This window comes from Moesziomyces antarcticus (assembly GCF_000747765.1).
Source record: "Moesziomyces antarcticus DNA, scaffold: scaffold_v10002, strain JCM 10317, whole genome shotgun sequence".
Classification (NCBI taxonomy): domain Eukaryota; kingdom Fungi; phylum Basidiomycota; class Ustilaginomycetes; order Ustilaginales; family Ustilaginaceae; genus Moesziomyces; species Moesziomyces antarcticus.
In genome coordinates this window covers 111,883-132,467 of record NW_014639008.1, presented here as the reverse complement: position 1 = coordinate 132,467, position 20,585 = coordinate 111,883, and the positions used below count along the sequence as shown (strand labels likewise).

The following is a 20,585-nucleotide window of genomic DNA, read 5'->3' as shown; positions in this document are numbered from 1 at the left end:
GGCAGGCTGTACGTGAGCTCAAGGCCAAGAGCTGCGACACCTCGGAACAGGCTGAGATGTATAGACCTTACCGCAGAGGCTGATGGACAGGACGCATGGTGCGTGGCCGACTTCTGAAACTGAAGCCTACTTGTGGACTTGTGGCGATGGTGACGAGGCTGACAGGCCAACGGTAGAGCTTCGACATGGCCCATGGGCAAACGGACCGAGTTGGTCAGACCGTATTGCCAAGGCTGGCGAGGGTAGAGTAAGTTATCGGACGTCGACGTCGAGAAGCTGGCCAACTCACTCGGGTTTCGATAATAGTGCCGTGGATGAGGGCTGGAACTGATCAACGTGCTCGTCGTCGAGCAGCACGTTGCACCGACCAGACTCTCCGTCGAGTCGACCAAGGCCGTAGCCGAGCCGGGCGCTGGTCAGAACGAACGCGCTCGTGCGCCTGCGAAACCCGCACCGCGCGTCTAGTCCCGAGTCTTGGGCGACGCAGAGGCCAGCACGACAGTCACGAACCAGCTCAAGCCGATCCATCTTGATGCTTGCCACTCGCGTCACACATACAGAACGCGCTTTGTGGAAGTCATCGCTCATCCACTCTTTTCGAACAAGAGATTTCACGCCTGGATACCAGACGATGGTGTAGATGTGCATTTGCATTGCAAAGTGTGCGACTAGGACATGCCAAATACCCTCGCTTCCGCCACCACCGGCCCACCCAATTTGAGCACGACCGCCTCGCTGCCACCCTCTCGCCAGTGCTGCACGACGCTGTGCGAGAGGTAGGGCCGAACCTCGGCATCACGCGTGGCGATGGTAATGTGCGGATGCCAATCGACATGCAGCGCCGCAAACTCGTCGGCCAGCTCGCGCGGCGGCGTGATCCGATCAATCGGAAACGTCAGCAGTGTATCCCTCTCGTACAGCACTGTCGATAACTCCACCTCAAACGTCCCCCCACCGCCCGTGCTCGCCGTGCTGGTGCGGCTGGCGTTGGAGAGCAGCCGCGTGTAAAAGTCCCACTTTGCATCGCTTGCGTTCTTGTCCTCCCCCTCCGCCGCGCGGTTGGTTCCATGCACCAACGTCACATGCGGCCTTGCATTCACCCTCCCCGCACCCCTTACACTTGCATAAAACTGCGCCGCTTCATCCTGCCTCCCCGCGAAGAGCGAGTCGAGCGTAGCCCGCACATCCAGCTCGACCGCCAGGCCAAAGTACCTCACGCCCGCCTCGTCCTTCTTGTCGGCGCGCGACTTTTTCGTCACCTTCCAGTCCACCGCCTTGGCCAGCGCAGCCTCCACGCGCGCATCGCTAGGCACGCTCCATCCCAACACGGGTGCCATGGCCTTGATGATGGCCATCAAATTGTCCTTGGCGGATGCGCGCACGGAGAGCTGTACGACGTGGTCAAAGCTGGCATCGCCATAACCCTGTGAGCCTTCGCCTTTGCCGTGTGCGCTGTGGAACGGTTCGAGCGCCTCGAGGAAGCGCCAGAGGATCTGTTCGTGCGACCGCATGCCCGCCACCGCCCCCTCGGCCGTATCCGCCACAAGCGTCTGGTGGTTGTCTCCCCTCGCCTCGATGCGCGCCGCACACAGCCGGTGTAGCGTATTCAGCGGCACGGAATCCAAATCCCACACCAACGCAACCGTCCTCACCCTGCCCACATCCACCTTGACCTTGCCCTTCTTCGCCTGCGGCACTGCTGGTGGGGTGGAGAGTTGGTGGGCGAGCTCGATCATGTCGTCGCGATGCTGCTGGAGATGGTTGTTCTTGTCGGCAAACACGACGTGCTGCTCGCCCGCATGCGCGCGGATGTCGCGCTCCACCGCGCCGAGGAATCCCTTTTTCGCTTTAAACTCGTCCGACTGCACATGCGACACGCCGTACAGCTCGTGCAGCGCCACGGCCAGCACCGTCTTGCCGCACCCAGGCACCGCGACGGGCGCCAGCACGGTCTTGCTAAACGCGCGCGTGTCCGGCTGCTTCTCCACCGGCGCAACGGCGGGGACAGGGGCGGCGCTGGCAAGGTGCGCGAGGAACGCGTTGCGCATGGCAATGATGCCCTTGTTCTGCGTCAGCCCGGCGAACAACGAAGGTTGCGCCGCGATCGACTTGGACGCGTTGCCATACAGCCGGTCGTAGCACCACTCGATGAACGCGAGCGTTTCGGGACGGCGCGCACGCGGCTGTGGTGGCGACGGCGGCAGGATGCCGGCTGCCTGCGCGGCTGCTCGTGCCGTGGCGGCTTCTTTGGCGTCCTGCTTGGCCAGACGCTTCTTCTCGCGTTTCAGCGCGGCTTTGGACGGTCCCTCGCCCTCTTCCTTACTCGCCTGCTCCGCTGGCTCTTCCGCCTTGGTTTCGGGATCTTTCACCTTGTCAGGCTCGGCAGATGGTGTGGAGTCGCTGGCCGGCTGTTGAGTGGCGGTGACCTTGGCCTGCCACTCTTCCTTCTCCTTGAGCATCTTACGCGCCAGCTCGCGCCAGTCGCGGTACATGAGGTAAGGTTCGTCGAACTTGACCTTGTAGAACCACGCCTGCCCTGGTGCGTACGGCGGGCTCACGGCTTTGTTCTCTGGGTCGGCCTTGATGGTCTCGAGCTGGTGGGTGGCGGGCATGTGGGTGCGGATGACAAAGCCCTCGATGGGTTCTCCCTCCCATGCACCCGTCTGTTCGATCTCGGCGGTGACGCGCTGGACCTCTTGCAGCGACGGCAGCTCGATCCATCGTGTGCGGATGAAGCCCCACGCCTCTGCGAATGCGTCGACGTCCGGCATGGGCCGCGTGGCAAACCTGACGGCGTTGGCATTGAGGCCGTGCAGATGGAGGCCGGAGCGCGCACGGTCGTATGCGAGCACGTGCTCCTCGAAGTCGTCGTCGCACAGCTCAAAGGCGGCGGTTTCGTTGCGGCGCCACAGCTCTGCCGCGAGCTGCGACTCGGTGCGGCCGACGGAGGCGAGGTGCTTGAGCAGCCACTCGCGCCCTTTCTGCGCATGCGTCACCTCGGCGCCTGCAAGGCCACCGAGCGAGTGCTTGGAGGTAACTACGATCTGACTGGGGGAGAGCGCAGCGACAAAGATGATGCATCCGTTCTCCTTGAACGTGAGCACGTAGGGGGCAGTTGTGAAGCGCTCGATCGACGGCGGCTTGGTCCACGGCATCTCGCCGAGGTTGAAGAACTTGTCGTATCCGCGCACCACAATGCGATGCTTCTCTGCAGTATCTGAGCCCGTGTCGACGCGTTCTGTAAAGAGGCCTCTTGCGAGCGTGGGCAGCTCCGACCCGACGCCCGTCGCCTTGCGGTAGGCAAACTCGGCGACCTTCCATGAGAGCAGATGGTGGTGGTCCGCGCCGGTGTTCGAGGTCGAACCTGCGGGTATGTCGACTCGATGTCCTGTAGATCTGATCAGCGGCTTGGGCTGCTTGCGCGCCGCATCGAGGGCAGCAACGAGCTTGGTGGCTGCGTCGATCTCGGCGCGATGTGCGGGCGTGAATTGTGTCGAGGAGCTGGAGGGCGCAGCATCGTCGAGGGAGAGTGCGGCGAAGGCGCTCGAGGGGCTGTTGGGCACCTGAACGGCCGCAGCCGGAGCCTGTTCAGGGCTGCTTGCACCGTTGGTGGCCGGTGCAGCGTCTGTTGTAGCCATCGCTCGACGTTGTGGTGAGTGGTGGAGAGGAAAGCCAGTTTCGACTGAGCGCTGAGCCTCCACTTTCTTCTGAAACGCTCAAATTTCGAGCAGCGCCAGAAGAGCACGACAGGGTCTCGCGAATTTTCATCAATGTTAGGCCGTTCCAACTCGGCTGTGTTGGTCTCTCCACCTCGAGGCTCGCGCAACACGCTCTCGCTCACCACCATCCTCGGCATCACACACACACCCACTCACACAACATGGAGGCAGCAGTAACAGAGTACCAGAAGCTTCAATCTTGTAAGCCCTCGTTTCCACACCAGTGTGATTGACCAGCGAGCTGACGATCGGCACGCTTGTGCGCCCGCGACCGCAGCCTTCCAGACCGCCGTCGAGGCGCGCCAACAGCTCGACTCGCAGCTGCGCGAGAACGAACAGGTGGCCAAGGAGTTCAGCAGGCTCACGCAGAACAACGAGGTGTACAAACTCATCGGACCCGTACTCGTCAAGCAGGACCAGGTCGAGGCAAAGACCAACGTCGACAAGCGCATCGAGTTCATCAAGGGCGAGATGTATGTCCCGCACAACCATCTTCCAGCTACCATCTCGGCACTGACAAACTTCATTTTGTGGTGGCGCATACAGCGAGCGCGTAGAGGCTCAGATCAAGGATCTCAACGAAAAGACCGAAAAGAAGAAGATCGAGGTGCGTCTTGCTCTGCAACAGTGTAGGGGGATGCGGTGCTGACTTTGAACTCGGCTTGCAACAGATCGTCGCTCTCCAAACAAAGGCACAGCAGGACGCTTCAGCTGCAGGTGCTGGATCCGCCACCGCCATCTCGGCCTAAATCACCCCCGTCCAGGCATTTGCGTTTGTTTTGGTATTGTACAACAGTGAAGCTCTATGCGAAACATATAAGACTAGCGACTCGTCTCGACCACGTCTACCTCGTCGTCGCTCTCGGCCACCTCGATCGGCGAGACCGCCCTCTTGGTCACCGGCGATGTGACTGCGGCGGGTTTCTGTGCGTCTGCGCTCGTCTCGTCATCCGACACACTGGGGCTGCCGCGCCTCTTGGCGGACTCGGCCACATCGGACCAGCCCAAGCTCTTGGCGAGCATGCGGTAGCGCTTGCGCTCCAACGCACCCACCGCCTTGAGCTCGGTGTCGAGACGGCATTGGTGGTCGCGAGAGAAGCGGCTCAGCAGCTGCTTGGCTTCGGCATCGCCCTGCCATGCGGTGCGTTTGGCGACGAGGAGCGCACGCAGCAGGTACTGCGCCACCGTCGTAGGCTTGATGCTGCTCCCCACAGCCACTTGCACGATCGTCTCGCTCGAGTACAGCCACCGATGCATCGCCCGGTCGTGCGCCAGCAGCACACGCGTCACCGTCACTCCCTCGTCGCTGCTCTCCCCCGCGTCTTGCTTGGCAGGTACCGCGCTGCGTTTCGGCCGCGGCGGTGTGACGGAAGCGGCGGACACGACGGTCGCAGCGGGTTTCGACGATTGAACCGGCTTGCTCTGCTTGATCGGCTCCTTTGGCTGGTCTGGCGCTCGAAGCTCGCGTAAGGCGGTGCGCAGTTGCTGCTTCTGCGTCTCGGCCGCTGTGAGCTGCATGCGCTCCTGCAGCAGATCGTACGCACTCAACCGCAGCGCACTATCCAGATCCAGCGGTGCCCTCGTCGCCTGTCTTTGCGCCGACGCATCAATCTCGTCCAGCCTTGCGAGCATTCCTCCTCTGTCTCGCTCCTTGCTCGGTGGCGTGGGGGTAAAGTACTCTGCAATCGCACGCAGCACCTCCAGGCTGGCAAACGTATCGCTCGCCGCGTACTCGATCTGTTCCTGGTCGAGCGGGAATGTCTCCCAGTCGCTCACGCGCACGTCGCCCTTGCGCAGCCGTCGGCCGAGGTAGATGCGCGTGAGGTCGCGCAGGCTGATGAGCGTCCCCACGCTTGCCCATTGCGCAGGCTGCGCCAGCTTGGCGAGGTTGCTCAGCTCGAGCACGTTGCGCATGTGGATCGCATAGTCGCGTTGCAGCTTGAGCGCGTCGTTCCGGATCGCCACGCCCGTCTTGATGATGCTTGGGTCTTGCAGGATCGTGCGCAGCAGCGGCGGCACGCGGTGCGACATGGCCGACATGTGGATGACCAGGATCATCCTCGGACTGCACAGCTGCAGCAGCGCCGTGCGATTCGCCCCGCCGAAGCGTGTGAAGTTCCATTCCAGGTCCAGGCCCATAGGCCCGGGCCCGAGGCACGAAAGCAGCTCTTCAGCCTCGTCATAGTCGGCCGTGTACGCGAGCAGCGGCGTCTTGAGCCGCGCCGTAGCTGTCAGATCTTGAGGAGCCGCAGCAACGGAGTCGGCTGAAGGCTTGGATCGCGCCAGCAGGAAGTCTACACCTGTCGCCAACTCGGAGCCACAGGGAACAGTGTGGGTGTAGATGTCCAGCCCGCGTTCGAGCTTCTCCTGCTCGGCCTCTTTTGCCGCCTTGGCGGGTGAGATCTTCCACTGATGCGGCCTGTACCTTGATTGCTTGCTGGCCGTCGTGGAGCTGTGGCGCTGCTGCTGCCCCATTGCCCGGGCGTGGTGCGTCGAGGCCCACGTTTTGGGCGGACGATTCTTGGCTCGAGCGCGCGGCGGCATCTCGAACCACCCGTTACCGCCCCGCCGTGTTTGGAGTACGGTAGTTTTGAGGTCGTGGACAGCTTTCTGCTCCAGTATTGATGCGCTGAGCGGCACGAGTCCGAGCCGTGAGCAGCCTGGAATCGAGATGCGTCGCAGCAGCACAGCTAGCGGGAGCTTCATGGCCTGGCCTGGCACGGTAGAAATGCGTGGCTCGTAATCGTGGCCATCTCTAGGTCCCAGGGGACTTGAACATTGCTTTTGGGCGGATACTACGAGGATGTGGTGGTGTCGAGGCGAGGCGGTAGAGTCTCCAGGCAAGACCAAAGCTCCGCGTCGTGAGGCGAGACTTTGGTGTTCAGGGTCCTGCACTCAAAATCACGACCGAGTGATTTCATATCCCGGACGCGCACGCGCTTTTTTCGCACGTTGTTAGGGTAGAATTTCACACACTTGAGTCGGAGGCCCACCGCCGCTGCTCTCATCAACCAGTCTCGTCATTAGGCGATGGAACTTCCACACATCACTCAAACTGCACGCACGATCTCACCGAGTTGAGACACACAAACTGCAACTGACGGAGCCTAAAAGGACCCCTCGTGTGCGAGGAAGCCCGGTTTGATTTTTGGGTCGTGTGCGTTTCCCAACGGTGAGAGGGAAGAGCTGCAATACAACAGTGAAAGGACATGTGTATGTGTGCGTGTGTGTGTGTGTGTGTGCGTATGTAGAAGAGATGAAGCGATCCGACGTCCAAGCCGCAGGTAAACGCAGCCTATACGCGGATCAGAGATGCGGAGGGGGGATGGTGGTACATGACCTCCGAGGAGCTACTGCGAGATGGGGCTGCGTGTGTGCAGCGGTTCACCATCTGGCGCCAGACTCTCAAAGGCAACCGAAGCCGAGCGGAAAGCGCGATCGCAAGAGGCGATGCGCTTATCGGCGGCCGGCACCGGGGACGTGGCGGCCACGGCGCTCGGGGGCCTGGTAGGCAGTGACGGGGGCGGTGACGCTGACGGGGAGGCTGTCGAAGCCGAACGAGCGCAGCATGTCCTTGGTGTCGGGGTCGACCTCGAGCGAGCCGGGGGCCGAGGTGTCGAGGGCCGAGACCTCGGGCACGTACTGGTCCTTGCGCTCGCGCTCCTCCTCCTGCAGCTTGAACGAGATGCCGCGGACGGGGCCACGCTGGATACGCTTCATGAGGTGGGTGGTGAAACCGGCGATCTTGTTGCGCAGACGCTTCGAGGGGATGATGGCGACCTCATCGATGACGCGCTTGTTCTGGTGGAAGTCGACGCTCGACAGACGAGGGTAGTACTTCTCGATGAGCACGCGCGAGGCACGCTTGGTGGTCTTGGTACGAACGCGACCCTACGAGGTGATGATCAAACGCATGACGAGCGCAAAGAGGAAAGTCAGCATTCTGCGTGTGCTTCACGTTGTGTTCGGGTCGAGAGCTTTTGACAGCGAGCGGGCAGAGTGACAATGCACGGTTGGCGAGGCAGCGAGAGCGTCAAGCAGCGCAAATACGATGTGTCGTCGGTTCGAGTTGGTGTTGTTGCATGTCGAGACGTTTGGCGGTGCTGGAGTCGCGCGGTGCTAAAATCGAGACGAGTCGGCTTGTTCACCAGACTGGACGTGTGATACTGCCCATCACTTCAACGGTGTGGTATGAACGCGGTGCGAGTTTCGCTCGTGGTGTGGTTGTGTCTGAATATGCCCTCTGCGAACAGAGGATGACGTTGGTGTAGACGACGTCGGACGATCGAAACTGCCATCGGTTGAATGGCCTGCCGTAGCACTGCGTGGGACTGACGGGTACCTCCTCCCCATCCAGAAGCCCATCATGGAAAGAAACGCCTCCTCGATTGCACGGAACGGCCGTTGCGACCTCGTCCGAGGCTGAAGATACTCCAACATGGGTTGCACTTTGGCCATGCTATCTTCTGCTGACACTCTGTGCACTGGTTGTTGCTGGATAGCGTCTGCAGTTTCCGTAGCATATCCTGGGGTGGGGCGTTTCGCTGAAGATGATGATCGCATGCTGTACTTGGCTGTACTGAAACTCGGAAGCCTACGCGAGCTGAACTGGGTTGCCGAGGTAGTCGTCGATGCTGCTGCTGTGGCCGATGCTGGTGCTGATGCTGTGCGTGGTGTCGTGCTCGCTGTCGTATGCTGGACGACGATGCTTACCATATTGGATGATTCTTGAAGTTAGAGGATGGTGACGGGAAAGTGTGATCGTGAGGAGAAGGATGATGATCCAGAGCGCGACCGAGCGTCACTCGCAGCCAGGCGCAGGCCGGCTGTGGCCCTCCCCAGCCTTGGCCCGGCCTAGCTGCCAGTCCACTATCTGCGATCCAACTGGAGTAGCACTGCGCCCACTCGCCTCGAATCTGGCAGCTCACCGCGACCCGCTGTGGTCTCGACGGCTGGCTCTCACTCCAAGCTAAACCAGCTTGCCCGGCGTGCGAGCTCGAGTCTTCGCGACGTTGGGTAGGAGCACCTCAGAGTCGCAATTTTCTGATCCCAGCAAAGCTCGGCCGAGGTCTACACGTGATTCTAACGAGGCGGTCGAATTTCGAGAGACTCGGATTTGAGACGTAAATTGCTTGGGTTGAACTTGCTGCCTGTCTGCTGCCCTGTTTTTCCGAATCTCTGGGACTGCCTGCGAAAATTGGCTCGCCACGGTGAAGAGTGTGAGAGTGCGTTGCAACAGATGAGCTTCGAAGATCTGCCAAGGGTGCGTGGAGAAGGCCACCGGTGTGGATAGGGCAGCATCCTGCGGAGCGAGAGCGAGGCAGCATGCCCAGCCAGAAGGCCTCTTTGTGGACTCGAGCCAGGACCGCCGTGGTGTGCCGCCAGTCGTGGTGTGTGGGCGCGAGCAGGCTGGTCGTCGTCGTTGGCCCTACCTTCTTGCTCCTGCCTCCATCTTTCATCAACCGGTCACCGTTCACCACCTCGTCAAGGTTAGTAGCAGCATCAACAGCATCCAACGACACTCCCAGCGCAGTATATACACAGGGGTGCTCCTACAGCATCCGTTCAGCCGACAACGGAAGCACATACATCGACACGCAACCACACCCGCAATGATGCCGACGCCAGCATACCCAGCATGCGCGCATATCACCGACTTTGGATGAGACCAGCGGTCGCCTCTCCATCTTATTAAAGTCACCAGCGTCCAAAAGCCAAATTGCTCCATCGACGATCACCGCGTCCAGTCTGCAATCTCCCGACTCGATTCACATTCGAGCACCGGAAGATCCAGCATCGTATCGACCCTCGCCTGCAATAGGCACGACGACGTCTTCAGCACGCCGCTTCACACAGCCTTTGCGTCACTGGCATCGACATCGTGCCACGAGCGCGCCCGAGTGTCATCCGACCTGTACCTCTCCAGATCCAACTTTTGGCAACCCCTGTGTCTTTGGCTCGTCTGGGCACGTCATTGGTAGTCGCGGCTGGTGCAGAACAGGTCATCAACTAACCACCAACACCCACCATCCCTCTGCCAACCTTTGCCTGTACCTGCCCAGCAGATCACATAATCGCCCATCATGGTCCGCATCTCCGTTCTCGTAAGTATCCGTCCCTACCATACGTCGCGTCGCCATCCGACAGCTTGCTGACGTTTCGCACTCACACTCGCACTCCACCCTCCACAGAACGACGCCCTTAACTCCATCGTCAACGCCGAGCGCAAGGGCAAGCGCCAGGTGCTTGTCCGACCCTCGTCCAAGGTCGTCATCAAGTTCCTCTCGGTCATGCAGAAGCACGGTAAGTTTCGATCATCGCCACGCACACACACTTTTCCCTATACCATCCCCAATTCCGCTTGGACGACACATCGACAGACATCAGCAGGAAGGACATCAGCAGCCACCAACATCGGCACCAGGCATAAGGGAGGGGTCGGAGGAGGAGGAGCATCGGCAGGACACAGACGCAGGAGAGCGCGATTCGCAGGAGGAGGACTCCGGAGTTATAACTAATGGGCATCTGGCTGGCGTCTTCGGAGGCCCACACCAGCGTTCATCTTTAAGGCTCCGGGAAAGTAAAGTCGGCAATTGCTATGCTTACCGCGTGGAGAGGCACTACTTCCACCTCATCGGCGCAAATTTTCGGCGTGCCACATGCCCAACCTTTCGCTCTCCCACTCTCGCTCTCGCTCTCGCCCTCATTCGTGGCGCTGCGTTTACGTCGAGAAGACAGTGATACTGATTCGTTTGTCACTTTGTGATTGATGCAAAATCCAGGCTACATCGGCGAGTTCGAGGAGGTCGATGACCACCGCTCGGGCAAGGTCGTGATCCAGCTCAACGGCCGCATCAACAAGTGCGGTGTCATCTCGCCCCGCTTCAACGTGCAGCTCGGCCAGATCGAGAACTGGGTGCAGCAGCTCCTGCCCGCCCGTTCGTTCGGCTACGTCGTGCTCACCACCTCGGCCGGTATCATGGACCACGAGGAGGCCCGTCGCAAGCACGTTGCCGGCAAGATCCTCGGCTACTTCTACTAAGCCAAGTCGCCCGTCGATCTTGTTCCAGCTCCCTGCCCTCCCAACCCCCCAAAAATGATTCCGTGATGGACACATGTCACGAAGAGAACCTCACGCTTTTCCCTGTGCTGGATTCAAGGGTCCAGCCCCGGCGTCGTACTCCCCCGCCGTGCCCATCTGGCACGAATGGTCGCATCCTCCGCAACAGCGCGACGAGATGTCATCACTAGGGATCCATGGAAACGGCCCCGGTCTCCATCATACACTCTTCCCCCAACCAACCTGTCGTTGTACATTATGTCGACTCGTCATTCCCCCCACACGTGCATCCACTTGCATTTTCTCTCTCACAATCCAATCGATATTCTCAGACAGACCATCTTGTTGCGTGTGTGTGTAGGGTGCGGGTTGTAGTGGAAAAGACGAGGGTGGGTTTGTAGCGCGTTCAGAGAGAAGGAGGCGGCGGGTTGGACCCTGAAACCGACCGGCGGTTGGAGCGCGGCGTGGCTGTGCGTGGCAAGAAGATCTAGCTCGGCTGGAGAAGGTGCGTGGAACCAACACTTTTTCACCTGGCCAACTCGCTTCCTCTCGTCGCTCCCACCGTCCTTCCACCACCAGCGCTTCACGATGGAGGCCAAGTATGTTTCGTGGCGGGATACGTACCTGCGCTCATGCGGTGCGGGTGTGTACTGCTACTACAATGCGCGCGGCGACAACGGCAATGCGATCACCTGTTCCGAGGCGCACGGCTATGCGATGCTCATCTCGGTGCTCCACCGCAACCGCGCCGACTTTGACGGCCTCTTGACATTTCTGCTCAACTTTCGCAACGAGCGCGGGCTGATGTGTTGGCAAATCCGCTCCCCGCACCAGCCCTCTGCGGGCCGCGTCGAACCTTTCGTGGAAGAGGACGGGAAAACATCGGCTACGGACGGAGACATTGATATCGCATCATCGCTGTACCTCGCAGCACGAATCTTTGGCGAGGGGAGGTACAGGGTGGAAGCGGATCGGATTGCAAGTGCAGTGTTGCAGTACACGATTCATCCGGAGCTGGGGACGCCGTTGCTGGGGGATTGGGCAAACCGCGATTCGGCAGAGGGCTGTAGGTTGTACGACGCCACACGCACCAGCGACTTTATCCTCTCTGCATTCGCACTCTTCAGTCGCCACCACTCGGACGCCACGCAGCGTCAAAAATGGCAGTGGGTGCTTGAACGCACCAAGCAAACCGCGCTCAGCTGTGGAGGAGCCACAGGCTTCCTGCCGGACTTCCTCGAACAACGTGCAGGACAGTGGCAGCCAGCCAAGGGACAACTGCTCGAATCGGAGCACGATGGCGATCTCAACTGGAACGCATGTCGCACACCGTGGCGTCTTGCACACTACCTCGCTGTGACGGGCGATACATCCATCCTACCCCTGCTGCAACACGCCCACCACTCGGCCCGCTCCATCGCCGCATTCAGCTTCCCCAACATCCCAGCCGGTGTCCAACTCAATGCCAGCCACGGCGTAAAGGCTCTGGTGGACTATTCGGACAAGAGCTTCATCGCCCCAGTTGGATACATGTGCCACGTGCTCGGAGATGCAGATGGCCACCGCCAGTGCATCAGCGCTCTGGAGTTGCAAGGCGAAAGCTACTTTGGCGATACCATCGACCTTCTCATCGCCGAACAGGCAAGTCATGCCCGCGAATGGCTTGGCTGAATCCACACAAACCGCAATAGACTCTTGTGCAAAAATTGCTGTGGATGCATTGGGGACCCCGGATGGAACGACTACATGTATAGAAAAGCGGCTCACTTCTTCTTCTGGCTGGTGGTGTTCTTGGGCAGCTCGCGGAGGTAGGGGAGGAAGTCGCGTCCGCCCATGTAGGGCTGAAGGGGCGGGGGGATCTTGAGGCCGTCTGGTGTCTGCCAGTTTTCGACAACGCAGCAGAGGGCGCGCTCGGTGGCGCAGAGCGTGCCGTTGAGCATGTGCACAAACGTCGGCTTGGTGTCGCCGGGCTTCTTGAAGCCGCAGCGCACGTCGAGGCGTCGCGACTGGTAGTCGGTGCAGTTGGAGCACGAGACGAGCTCCTTGTACTCGCCCTGGAAGGGGAACCACGCCTCGAGGTCGTACTTGGCCGCAGCGGCGTTGTTGAGCGCGCCCGACACGATGGCCACCACGTGGTAGGGCAGCTGGAGCGACTGGTAGAACTCTTCCGAGTTGGCGAGCATCTGCTCGAGCATCTCCCACGACGAGGCCGGGTCGGTGATGCAGAACTGCTCCACCTTCTCGAACTGGTGCACGCGGAAGATGCCCCAGGTATCCTTGCCGTGCGAGCCGGCCTCCTTGCGGAAGCAGGTGGAGTAGCCGGCGTAGCGGATGGGCAGCTGCTTGGCGGGCTCGGTGAAGACCTCGTCCGAGTGGAGCGCCGAGATGGGCTGCTCGGAGGTGGCGATGAGGTACTTGTCGTCCTCGTCGCCGGTTACCTTGTAGAGCTCCTCGTCAAACTGGTCGAGCTGCGCGGTCTTGGCCATGACCTCCTTGCGCATCATGAAGGGCGTCATGATCTTCTTGTAGCTCTTCTTGCGGAGGAAGTCGAGGCCGTAGTTGATGAGCGCCTGGTTGAGGTCGACGCCGTCGCCGGTGAGGAAGAAGCCGCGGTGGCCGGAGATCTTGGTGCCGCGCTCGGTGTCAAAGAGCTCGAGACGGTACATGACCTCGTGGTGGCTGAGGATGCCCTCCTTCTTCTCGACCTGGGCATTGGGGCCGTCCGGATGCCACTTGCGGATCTCGGCGTTGTCGTCCTCGGTGTTGGAGATGGGCACCTTGTCGCCCACGATGTTGCCGATCTGCATCGCCTTGGACTTCATCTCGTTCTCGGCCTGCACCACGCTGGGCTTGAGCTGGTTGACCTTGGCGTCGAGCTCCTTCTTCTTGGCCATCTGCTCGTCTGCGTTCTCCTTGGCCTTGCGCAGCTTGGTGATCTCTGCCTGGACGGCGTTGACGTCGCGGCGCGCCACATCGAGGTCCTTCTGGAGCGTGACCCAGTTCTTGTAGAGAGCGAGCACCTCGTCGACGAGCTCCTCGGAAGCGTTGCGCTTCTTTTGCGAGTCCTTGACGAGCTGAGGGTTTCCGCCCTTGTCGGGCTGGAGGAGGAGAAGATCGATCATGCTGAATATGTGTGGGGGTGGTGGATGCGGGATGAGAATGAGAACGAGAACGAGAGGCGTGTTGGTCTAACGCCTTGATTCCGCTTGTGCGCAGCAGCGTGGGCGCAAAATCGACAATTCGAGTCAAACAGCGCCGCCAATTCTTCCAAAAAATGGCACAGATTGTCTGACCCTTTGACCTAACAAATACTCAAAAATCCCAGCAGCGATTTCGGAAAATTTTACGAAAAAAGCGGGCTGCGCAGTGCCACTTTGGAAGATTCGAACGCTGAAGCGGCAGGCTGAGGATGATGCTGAGGCTGAGACGCAGCGCTGCGTGTGTTGAAAGACGGATCGACTGGTGATCACCCGCTTGCCTTTTCGCCATCATCCATCCTCATACCGGTCGATCGTCACAATGTCTGTCTACGTAGACCTCCCCTTCGAGCTCCAGGCGGCTCCCGCTGGCTTCAAGCCCGGCCAGTCCTCCGCCTCCACCCTCGCCGCTCCCGTCACCCACACCCTCCAGCCCGTTGGCCCCGCCTTCCTCGCCCACAAGCGTCGTGAGCTCAACGGCCTCTCGTTCGCCCAGGACGACAAGACCATCGCAGACTCGCTCGCCGCTGCCGCTGCTGCTGCTGCCGCCAATGGCGACGACGACGCCGGCGTCGGCGAGGAGGACGAGTCCGAGGAGCTCCTCGCCCGCGACCCCAAGGAGTGGAAGACCCAGGACCACTACGCCGTCCTCGGCCTCTCCTCGCTCCGCTGGAACGCCACCCAGGAGCAGATCAAGATCGCCCACCGCAAAAAGGTGCTCAAGCACCACCCGGACAAGAAGGCCGGCTCCTCGGGCCTCACCTCGGACGACTCCTTCTTCAAGTGCATCGCCAAGGCGCACGAGATCCTCAGCAACCCCGAGAAGCGTCGTCAGTTCGACTCGGTCGACGAGAGCGTCGACGACGAGGCCGTCCCCACGGGCAAGGAGCCCGCCGACAAGTTCTACCAGCTCTGGGGTCCCGTGTTTGAGCGCGAGGGCCGCTTCTCCGAGCCCAAGAACGGCGCCGTGCCCAAGCTCGGCGACGCCAACTCGACGCGCGACCAGGTCAACGAGTTCTACGACTTCTTCTACAACTTTGACTCGTGGCGCTCGTTCGAGTACCTCGACAAGGAGATCAACGAGGGCTCCGACAACCGCGACGACAAGCGCTACACCGAAAAGAAGAACCGCAACGAGCGCGCGCGCAGAAAGAAGGAGGACAACGCACGTCTGCGCAACCTCGTCGACAAGGCGCTCTCCGTAGACCCGCGCATCAAGCAGTTCAAGGCCGATGACAAGGCGGCGCGCGAGGCCAAGAAGAACAAGGGCCGTCCCGGCGTCAACGGCGCCGCTGCCGTCGACCCGCGCAAGGCGGCCGAGGACAAGAAGAAGGCCGAGGAGGAGGCCAAGCGCAAGGCCGACGAAGAGGCCAAGGCTGCCGAGCAGGAGAAGTCGGCAAAGGCCGACGCCAAAAAGGCAAAGGAGGCCGCCAAGAAGGCCATCAAGAAGGAGAAGAAGGCGCTCAACAAGCTCATCACCGACAACAACTACTTCCAGTCCGCCGCACCCACCCCGGCCATCATCGAGGCCCAGCTCAACGAGCTCGATGCACTCTGCGAAAAGCTCGAGGCCACCAAGCTCGCCGACTACAGGAAGAAGGCCGAGGCTGCCTCGGGCGCCGACGCCATCAAGGCCGAGTTTGTCAACGCCGCCAAGGACGCTGGCATCGCCACCTCTGCTTTCGCCTGATCCCCTTTCCCCCCTTAGACTTGATTGACTTGCAATCCACACTGTGTGCCTGCATCGCAAATTCTCTCCTCCGCTTGTGACCATGTGAACTCGTGAGCGACTCTTGTCTTCTCATTCGCGACGTCCAGACTGAGGCAAAGCAGATGGGGTTTCGGGAAAGAGATGCTTTATTTTTTGCGTATGTGTGTGGGTGGGTGCATGTGTGGATCACAGCGACAATGCTACATGGCAAAAGATTCGAAGATCGACCTCTTGCAACGCAGTCATTGAGATGAGGGTGGGGTGAGGATGGAAAAAAGTACAGCGTCGAGGTGGCCGCCTGAGCCGGTGGCCATCGACTTAGTTTTTAATGGACAGCATGATGCGGAAAAGAAGCCGAGCAGCGAAGCAACCACACTGCCGAAACCTTTGCTCGAACCAATGCCAATCCAACGACGCGCGAAGAAGGAAAGAACGAGTAGCGGGGACGGTACGAGCTTAGAAGACCAGGGCGGCGTTCTTCTGCTTCTTGTCACCACCGAGCTCGAAGTGCTTGCAACGCTTGAGCGCAACGTGCGAGCGGTACTTGCACTGGGTGCACTCCAGACGCAGAACGACCTTCTTGGTGGTCTTGGCCTTCTTGTGGAAGACGGGCTTGGTCTGACCACCGTAACCCTTCTGCTTCCTGTCGTAACGACGCTTACCCTGAGCGTACAGCGAAGCCTTACCAGTCTTGTACTGGGTGATCTTGTGAGGGCTGTAGAGTTGTTGCGATGGTGATGCAAACGTCAGCATTTGGGCCGAGACATAATGAGCCTGCACGGTAACAGCAGCCGCAGCAACAACAGAACAACAGCCACCGAAGATCGTCTGAATACAGGATCGCATGCTCGCGCCATCGCGAAGCGGTCAGGCCCTGGTGACCCCAGCGGACACATATTCCTGCTTGCAACGATCCATGCCCATCTCCGCAATGCCGTGCCAACCCAGCCTGCGCTCCGATGTCCGTGGCTTGAGTACGTGTCGCAGAAGCGACATCCAGTGCGATTCACCGCTGCCGCTACAGTCTCTTCTGCTGGGGCGAATGCGGGGGTCTGCCTGTGTCCTAGATGTCCGTGCGGAGTGCGCGATTCGAACCTTCCGATGTCCTTGCGCGAAGAGTTTCCAACCATGATGCTGAGGTCCGACTATCCTGTCCTCTTTTCAGCCTCTGTCCATGCGACTCCGACATCACTGCGTGCGTCTGCGGATAGGTGGAACGATGATGTCGCGAAAGGTGGCTCTGCTTCCCACCGTGCGCTGTTCCGTCCCACAAATGTTCCATGTCTGCTTTGTACTCGGCGGCGTGTGCTGTGCTGATGCTGGTGCTGGTGCTGATTGATGTTGGTTGAATACTCACGTGTGCTTCTTGCAGGGCTTGCCCTTGCAGTAAGTCCTGCGCGTCTTAGGAACGTTGACCATTTTTCTGTAGTGACGGAAAGGTGTGATGGATCGAGGTCGAGATGGTGAAGATGGGGAATTAGGATCGCTTGTTCTGAGACGAAATGCTGACGGATGCGAGCTGCTGGACGCAAAGACACCTGATTGTCCAATGCAGGCTTTCGATCCAAGTGCTGGAGGAGCGCGCGTGCGTGCGTGTACGTGTGCGGTTCGGTCGTGCAACGAAAGTGGCCGTCGTATGGTCGCAGAGTGTCGATGGTGCGATAGGCGTCGCGATACTTACGCTATTGGTAGATGGCTTGAGGATTGGTGGGGGAAGAGCAAGCGTGCGGCAGCGGTCACTCGTTCGGTATGATCGCGAGCGCACTGCCTGGCTCACAGAGGCGGGCGGCAGGCAGTCGCAGCTGAGCGCAGTGTCTGCTGCGACTCGCGCGCGACCGCACCTCAACCCGGAATTGGGCCTGCAGGCCAGTCAATGCCATCCAGCCGCACCGCAGACTGGGCTGCTGCTGTCGCTGCCAGCTCGCGGCTAGGATCCTGGCCTTCTCAGCGCAGCCCAGGCCTGCAGTGTGGCCGACTCTGACATGGGCAGCAACGGCACACTGCTCAGCGAATTGAATTTCCGGCGTCTCGATATTCGCCAGGCCAGATCACGTGGTCCTCGGCCGAGCTTTCTTGTCGTGTATCTTCGCCCTCCTCTTGCCCTTATACACTACTTCATCTGCCTCTTTCGAGCTCGTATCGTGTACACCATAGCATCTCGACTCCCATAAGATGCTTCTCATAGGCTTTACATCCGTCGAGCAAGCTCGGGTTGGACGAGAAGAGGGCGAATGATGAGGAATTGATGGGGAAGCGGCGGAAGAAGTCACGTGCGCAGCCATCCAGGTCAGATTTGAGCCAAAATCCAAGCTTGAATTTCTCTGTCATGGCGCTGCAGACTTGCAGCCCCGGTGGGCGGCAGAGTCGACCGCTGCGGATGCTCGAGGCTGGCTGGCGCTGCGCCTGCGAGTGTGTGTGTTGGAGCCAGAAGGAAGGGCCACCCAGTGTCGCCGTGTGCCGCTACTCAAGCCAAGTCCAGAGCGCAAGCCCACCGAGGGCCAGAGGCCAGCTTGATCGTAGCGATTCGCAGCTCCACCCTTGTCACGCCCATCACCATCATCTCAAGATCGTAAGTATATCCTGCCAGCACACTCGCATCGCCATCGCCACCAGCCGTACGTAGGGTCGTATCGATCGTCGCCATCCATCCGCATCGTGGTACAGGTCGCAGCACAGTCCGACAGCAAACCGTCCGAAGGTCCAATTGCCAGCAGCATTCAGCATACGAACAGCACCTCATCTTCAGAACAGCACCAACGCCCGTCACATCCGAATTGGCATACAGTGTCAACTCTGTGGCCTGCCGAACAGAGCATACGGACCGCCACCGTAGCAGGTGTCCACCTCATTTGATCGAGTACTCGGTACAGGCACTCCTACGCGACGCTTTCAGATACAACCCAGCCGCGTCTGCAACCTTCTGATCAACGGCACACTCGATGAAGCATCGCTCAGACGATTCTATGCAACCGTTCGCAACTGCCAAAGAAGCCAATCCTGATTCGTCGACGAAAGGCATTCAGCAGCTTGCACTTCGCAGCGGCATCTGCGACACTTCCCAACACAGGCGATCCATTGGCACGTGTGCGCTCTTTGCACCGACTACGACAGCGGCTCGGATGGCCGATGCGATTGATGCGCTTGCACTAGCACCTTGCCGAGCAACCATCAACTGACCCTTGCGACACTCTTTACTGCCTCGTCCAATCATCACGCATAGATCATACACAATGCCTGCTTCTTTCAAGCGTTACGTCGAGGTTGGCCGTGTCGTCCTCGTTGAGGAGGGCCCGTCCGCCGGCCAGCTCGCCGTCATCGTCGAGGTCATCGACCACAACAGGGTAAGTAGATCCATCTAGCATTCGACATCGCGTCATCATCCACGCAACATCATCAGTTTCGGAACTGGACGGAAAGATATCGGCAGTCTAGCGAAGCAGTCAGGCATGGAGGAAGGGAGCGGAGGCAGTTGGAAATTTGCCATTCCAGACCATTTAAGGGAATAAAGCCGCAGCCAGGATATCGCCAGCAAAGCAACCGGCAAAACCCGCAGTCTCGGAGTAGAGGGATGGCACGTCGGGGCTTTGCAACTCTTAACATGGATGATGACAACAGGATGATTGGATGTCGAACGCCTCGTCGCACGCAAGCATCAAACTGACTCTTTCTGCTCTACGATCCGCTCTTGCACACTCGACAGGCCATCATTGACTCGCCCACCACCGGCGTTGCCCGCCAGGCCTTCCCCTTCAAGCACCTCACCCTGACCAAGCTCACCGTGCCCGGTCTTCCCCGTGGTGCCGGCTCGACCACCGTCAAGAAGTTCTTTGACAAGGCTGGTGTTGCCGAGAAGTGGTCGCAGTCTGGCTGGGCCAAGAAGCGCGCTGCCGTCAAGACTCGCCGCTCGCTCTCGGACTTTGACCGCTTCAACGTTATGCTGCTCAAGAAGCAGCGCCGCAACGTGCTCTCGCCCGCTGTCAAGAAGGCCTCCGCCTAAACGGTGGGATCCAGTCCCTCTTGTCGCGGTCTTGATTCGGTCCCCTTTTCTCAGCAGCATTTCCCCTATACACGCACGCATGCACAGCCGCCACCTTCTCCCCGTGCCCTTCTAGGCGATGATCCGACTCTTCCGGGCATGATTCACGCATCCTCGAAACTGTCTCGTTCCTTCCCCCTCGGTCTCTGGGCAGTCTGGGGATGACACGCTCGGTCGGACGACGTTGCTTTCCGATCTCGCATCGCGCATCGGGAGGAGGACACTACCCCAAAACGGAGATGGCTGGTGGATGTGCACGACGTGCTTCTCATCCTCCGCCCTACCACTGTACTATGCATCTATTTGCTCTTTTCCATACACACACACACACCCTTTTCTCAGAACGGGGGGGAAACCCAAAAATCACAACGAATCCTCTTCTCCCGCACATGTCCGAGTGTGCATTGTTTTCTGTTGTCTGCGTGTGCGAGATGCATGCAGGTGTCCTGAGTCAAGTGGGAGGAAGGAGTTACCGTGTCAGGGGCTGTGATATCGGCGTGACGTTGCGACGTTGCACGGAGGGCAAGCGAGGGTGGCCTTAGAGTTGGGGCTGGGTGGGCGGCTGACTGAGGCTGTTTGGGGGAAAAACCAAGGTGAGCGCGTGGCCTTTTTGGGTTGCGAAATCCAAAATTAAAGCGCGTGCTCAGGCGCTGAGGAGGCGCAGAGGAGACGCCGAGGAAGCGCCCTTTTCGGCTCGCTTGGTCCGACGCTCGGGCTGCTGCTGCTTTGGCCAACTGCCAGAGTGCGCAGTCGAGGCACAGTCGAGGCTTTGCCTTGGCTCGACCGACGCTCGGGCATCCCCGCGCCACGTTCGCCTCTCCGCCTCTGGAATCAGCAGCAGCAAGTTGCATTCGATCCTCTT

The 20,585-nt window shown here is 59.9% G+C and overlaps 11 protein-coding genes across 11 annotated transcripts; 6 read left to right on the top strand and 5 right to left on the bottom strand.

Moving 5' to 3' along the window:
- Window positions 1-82: 82 nt before the first annotated feature.
- Window positions 83-465, top strand: PAN0_002d0947 (uncharacterized protein; the record flags this gene model as incomplete). The annotated part of the gene is made up of 2 exons (XM_014803114.1): window positions 83-247; window positions 355-465. The coding sequence occupies 2 exons, from the start codon at window positions 83-85 to the stop codon at window positions 463-465; spliced, it is 276 nt and encodes a 91-aa protein (XP_014658600.1).
- A 203-nt stretch (window positions 466-668) lies between these two features.
- PAN0_002c0946 (uncharacterized protein) lies at window positions 669-3,638 on the bottom strand (the record flags this gene model as incomplete). The annotated part of the gene is made up of 1 exon (XM_014803113.1): window positions 669-3,638. One exon carries the CDS (start codon window positions 3,636-3,638, stop codon window positions 669-671), a length of 2,970 nt encoding a protein of 989 aa, XP_014658599.1.
- A 242-nt stretch (window positions 3,639-3,880) lies between these two features.
- Window positions 3,881-4,468, top strand: PAN0_002d0945 (prefoldin subunit 6; the record flags this gene model as incomplete). The annotated part of the gene is made up of 4 exons (XM_014803112.1): window positions 3,881-3,920; window positions 3,997-4,192; window positions 4,266-4,326; window positions 4,391-4,468. 4 exons carry the CDS (start codon window positions 3,881-3,883, stop codon window positions 4,466-4,468), a joined length of 375 nt encoding a protein of 124 aa, XP_014658598.1.
- Window positions 4,469-4,541: 73 nt separating this feature from the next.
- On the bottom strand, window positions 4,542-6,425 carry PAN0_002c0944 (ribonuclease H-like protein; the record flags this gene model as incomplete). Its single annotated transcript, XM_014803111.1, has 1 exon — window positions 4,542-6,425. One exon carries the CDS (start codon window positions 6,423-6,425, stop codon window positions 4,542-4,544), a length of 1,884 nt encoding a protein of 627 aa, XP_014658597.1.
- Window positions 6,426-7,175: 750 nt separating this feature from the next.
- Window positions 7,176-8,435, bottom strand: PAN0_002c0943 (ribosomal protein S17e; the record flags this gene model as incomplete). Its single annotated transcript, XM_014803110.1, has 2 exons — window positions 7,176-7,610; window positions 7,917-8,435. The coding sequence occupies 2 exons, from the start codon at window positions 8,433-8,435 to the stop codon at window positions 7,176-7,178; spliced, it is 954 nt and encodes a 317-aa protein (XP_014658596.1).
- A 1,367-nt stretch (window positions 8,436-9,802) lies between these two features.
- On the top strand, window positions 9,803-10,761 carry PAN0_002d0942 (ribosomal protein S8; the record flags this gene model as incomplete). Its single annotated transcript, XM_014803109.1, has 3 exons — window positions 9,803-9,823; window positions 9,911-10,022; window positions 10,502-10,761. 3 exons carry the CDS (start codon window positions 9,803-9,805, stop codon window positions 10,759-10,761), a joined length of 393 nt encoding a protein of 130 aa, XP_014658595.1.
- A 606-nt stretch (window positions 10,762-11,367) lies between these two features.
- On the top strand, window positions 11,368-12,450 carry PAN0_002d0941 (beta-glucanase; the record flags this gene model as incomplete). Its single annotated transcript, XM_014803108.1, has 1 exon — window positions 11,368-12,450. The coding sequence occupies one exon, from the start codon at window positions 11,368-11,370 to the stop codon at window positions 12,448-12,450; it is 1,083 nt and encodes a 360-aa protein (XP_014658594.1).
- Window positions 12,451-12,542: 92 nt separating this feature from the next.
- Window positions 12,543-13,901, bottom strand: PAN0_002c0940 (seryl-tRNA synthetase; the record flags this gene model as incomplete). The annotated part of the gene is made up of 1 exon (XM_014803107.1): window positions 12,543-13,901. One exon carries the CDS (start codon window positions 13,899-13,901, stop codon window positions 12,543-12,545), a length of 1,359 nt encoding a protein of 452 aa, XP_014658593.1.
- A 397-nt stretch (window positions 13,902-14,298) lies between these two features.
- On the top strand, window positions 14,299-15,666 carry PAN0_002d0939 (DnaJ-domain-containing protein; the record flags this gene model as incomplete). Its single annotated transcript, XM_014803106.1, has 1 exon — window positions 14,299-15,666. The coding sequence occupies one exon, from the start codon at window positions 14,299-14,301 to the stop codon at window positions 15,664-15,666; it is 1,368 nt and encodes a 455-aa protein (XP_014658592.1).
- A 477-nt stretch (window positions 15,667-16,143) lies between these two features.
- Window positions 16,144-16,817, bottom strand: PAN0_002c0938 (60S ribosomal protein L42; the record flags this gene model as incomplete). Its single annotated transcript, XM_014803105.1, has 2 exons — window positions 16,144-16,461; window positions 16,698-16,817. The coding sequence occupies 2 exons, from the start codon at window positions 16,815-16,817 to the stop codon at window positions 16,144-16,146; spliced, it is 438 nt and encodes a 145-aa protein (XP_014658591.1).
- Window positions 16,818-18,917: 2,100 nt separating this feature from the next.
- On the top strand, window positions 18,918-19,684 carry PAN0_002d0937 (60S ribosomal protein L14; the record flags this gene model as incomplete). Its single annotated transcript, XM_014803104.1, has 2 exons — window positions 18,918-19,028; window positions 19,388-19,684. The coding sequence occupies 2 exons, from the start codon at window positions 18,918-18,920 to the stop codon at window positions 19,682-19,684; spliced, it is 408 nt and encodes a 135-aa protein (XP_014658590.1).
- Window positions 19,685-20,585: the final 901 nt, after the last annotated feature.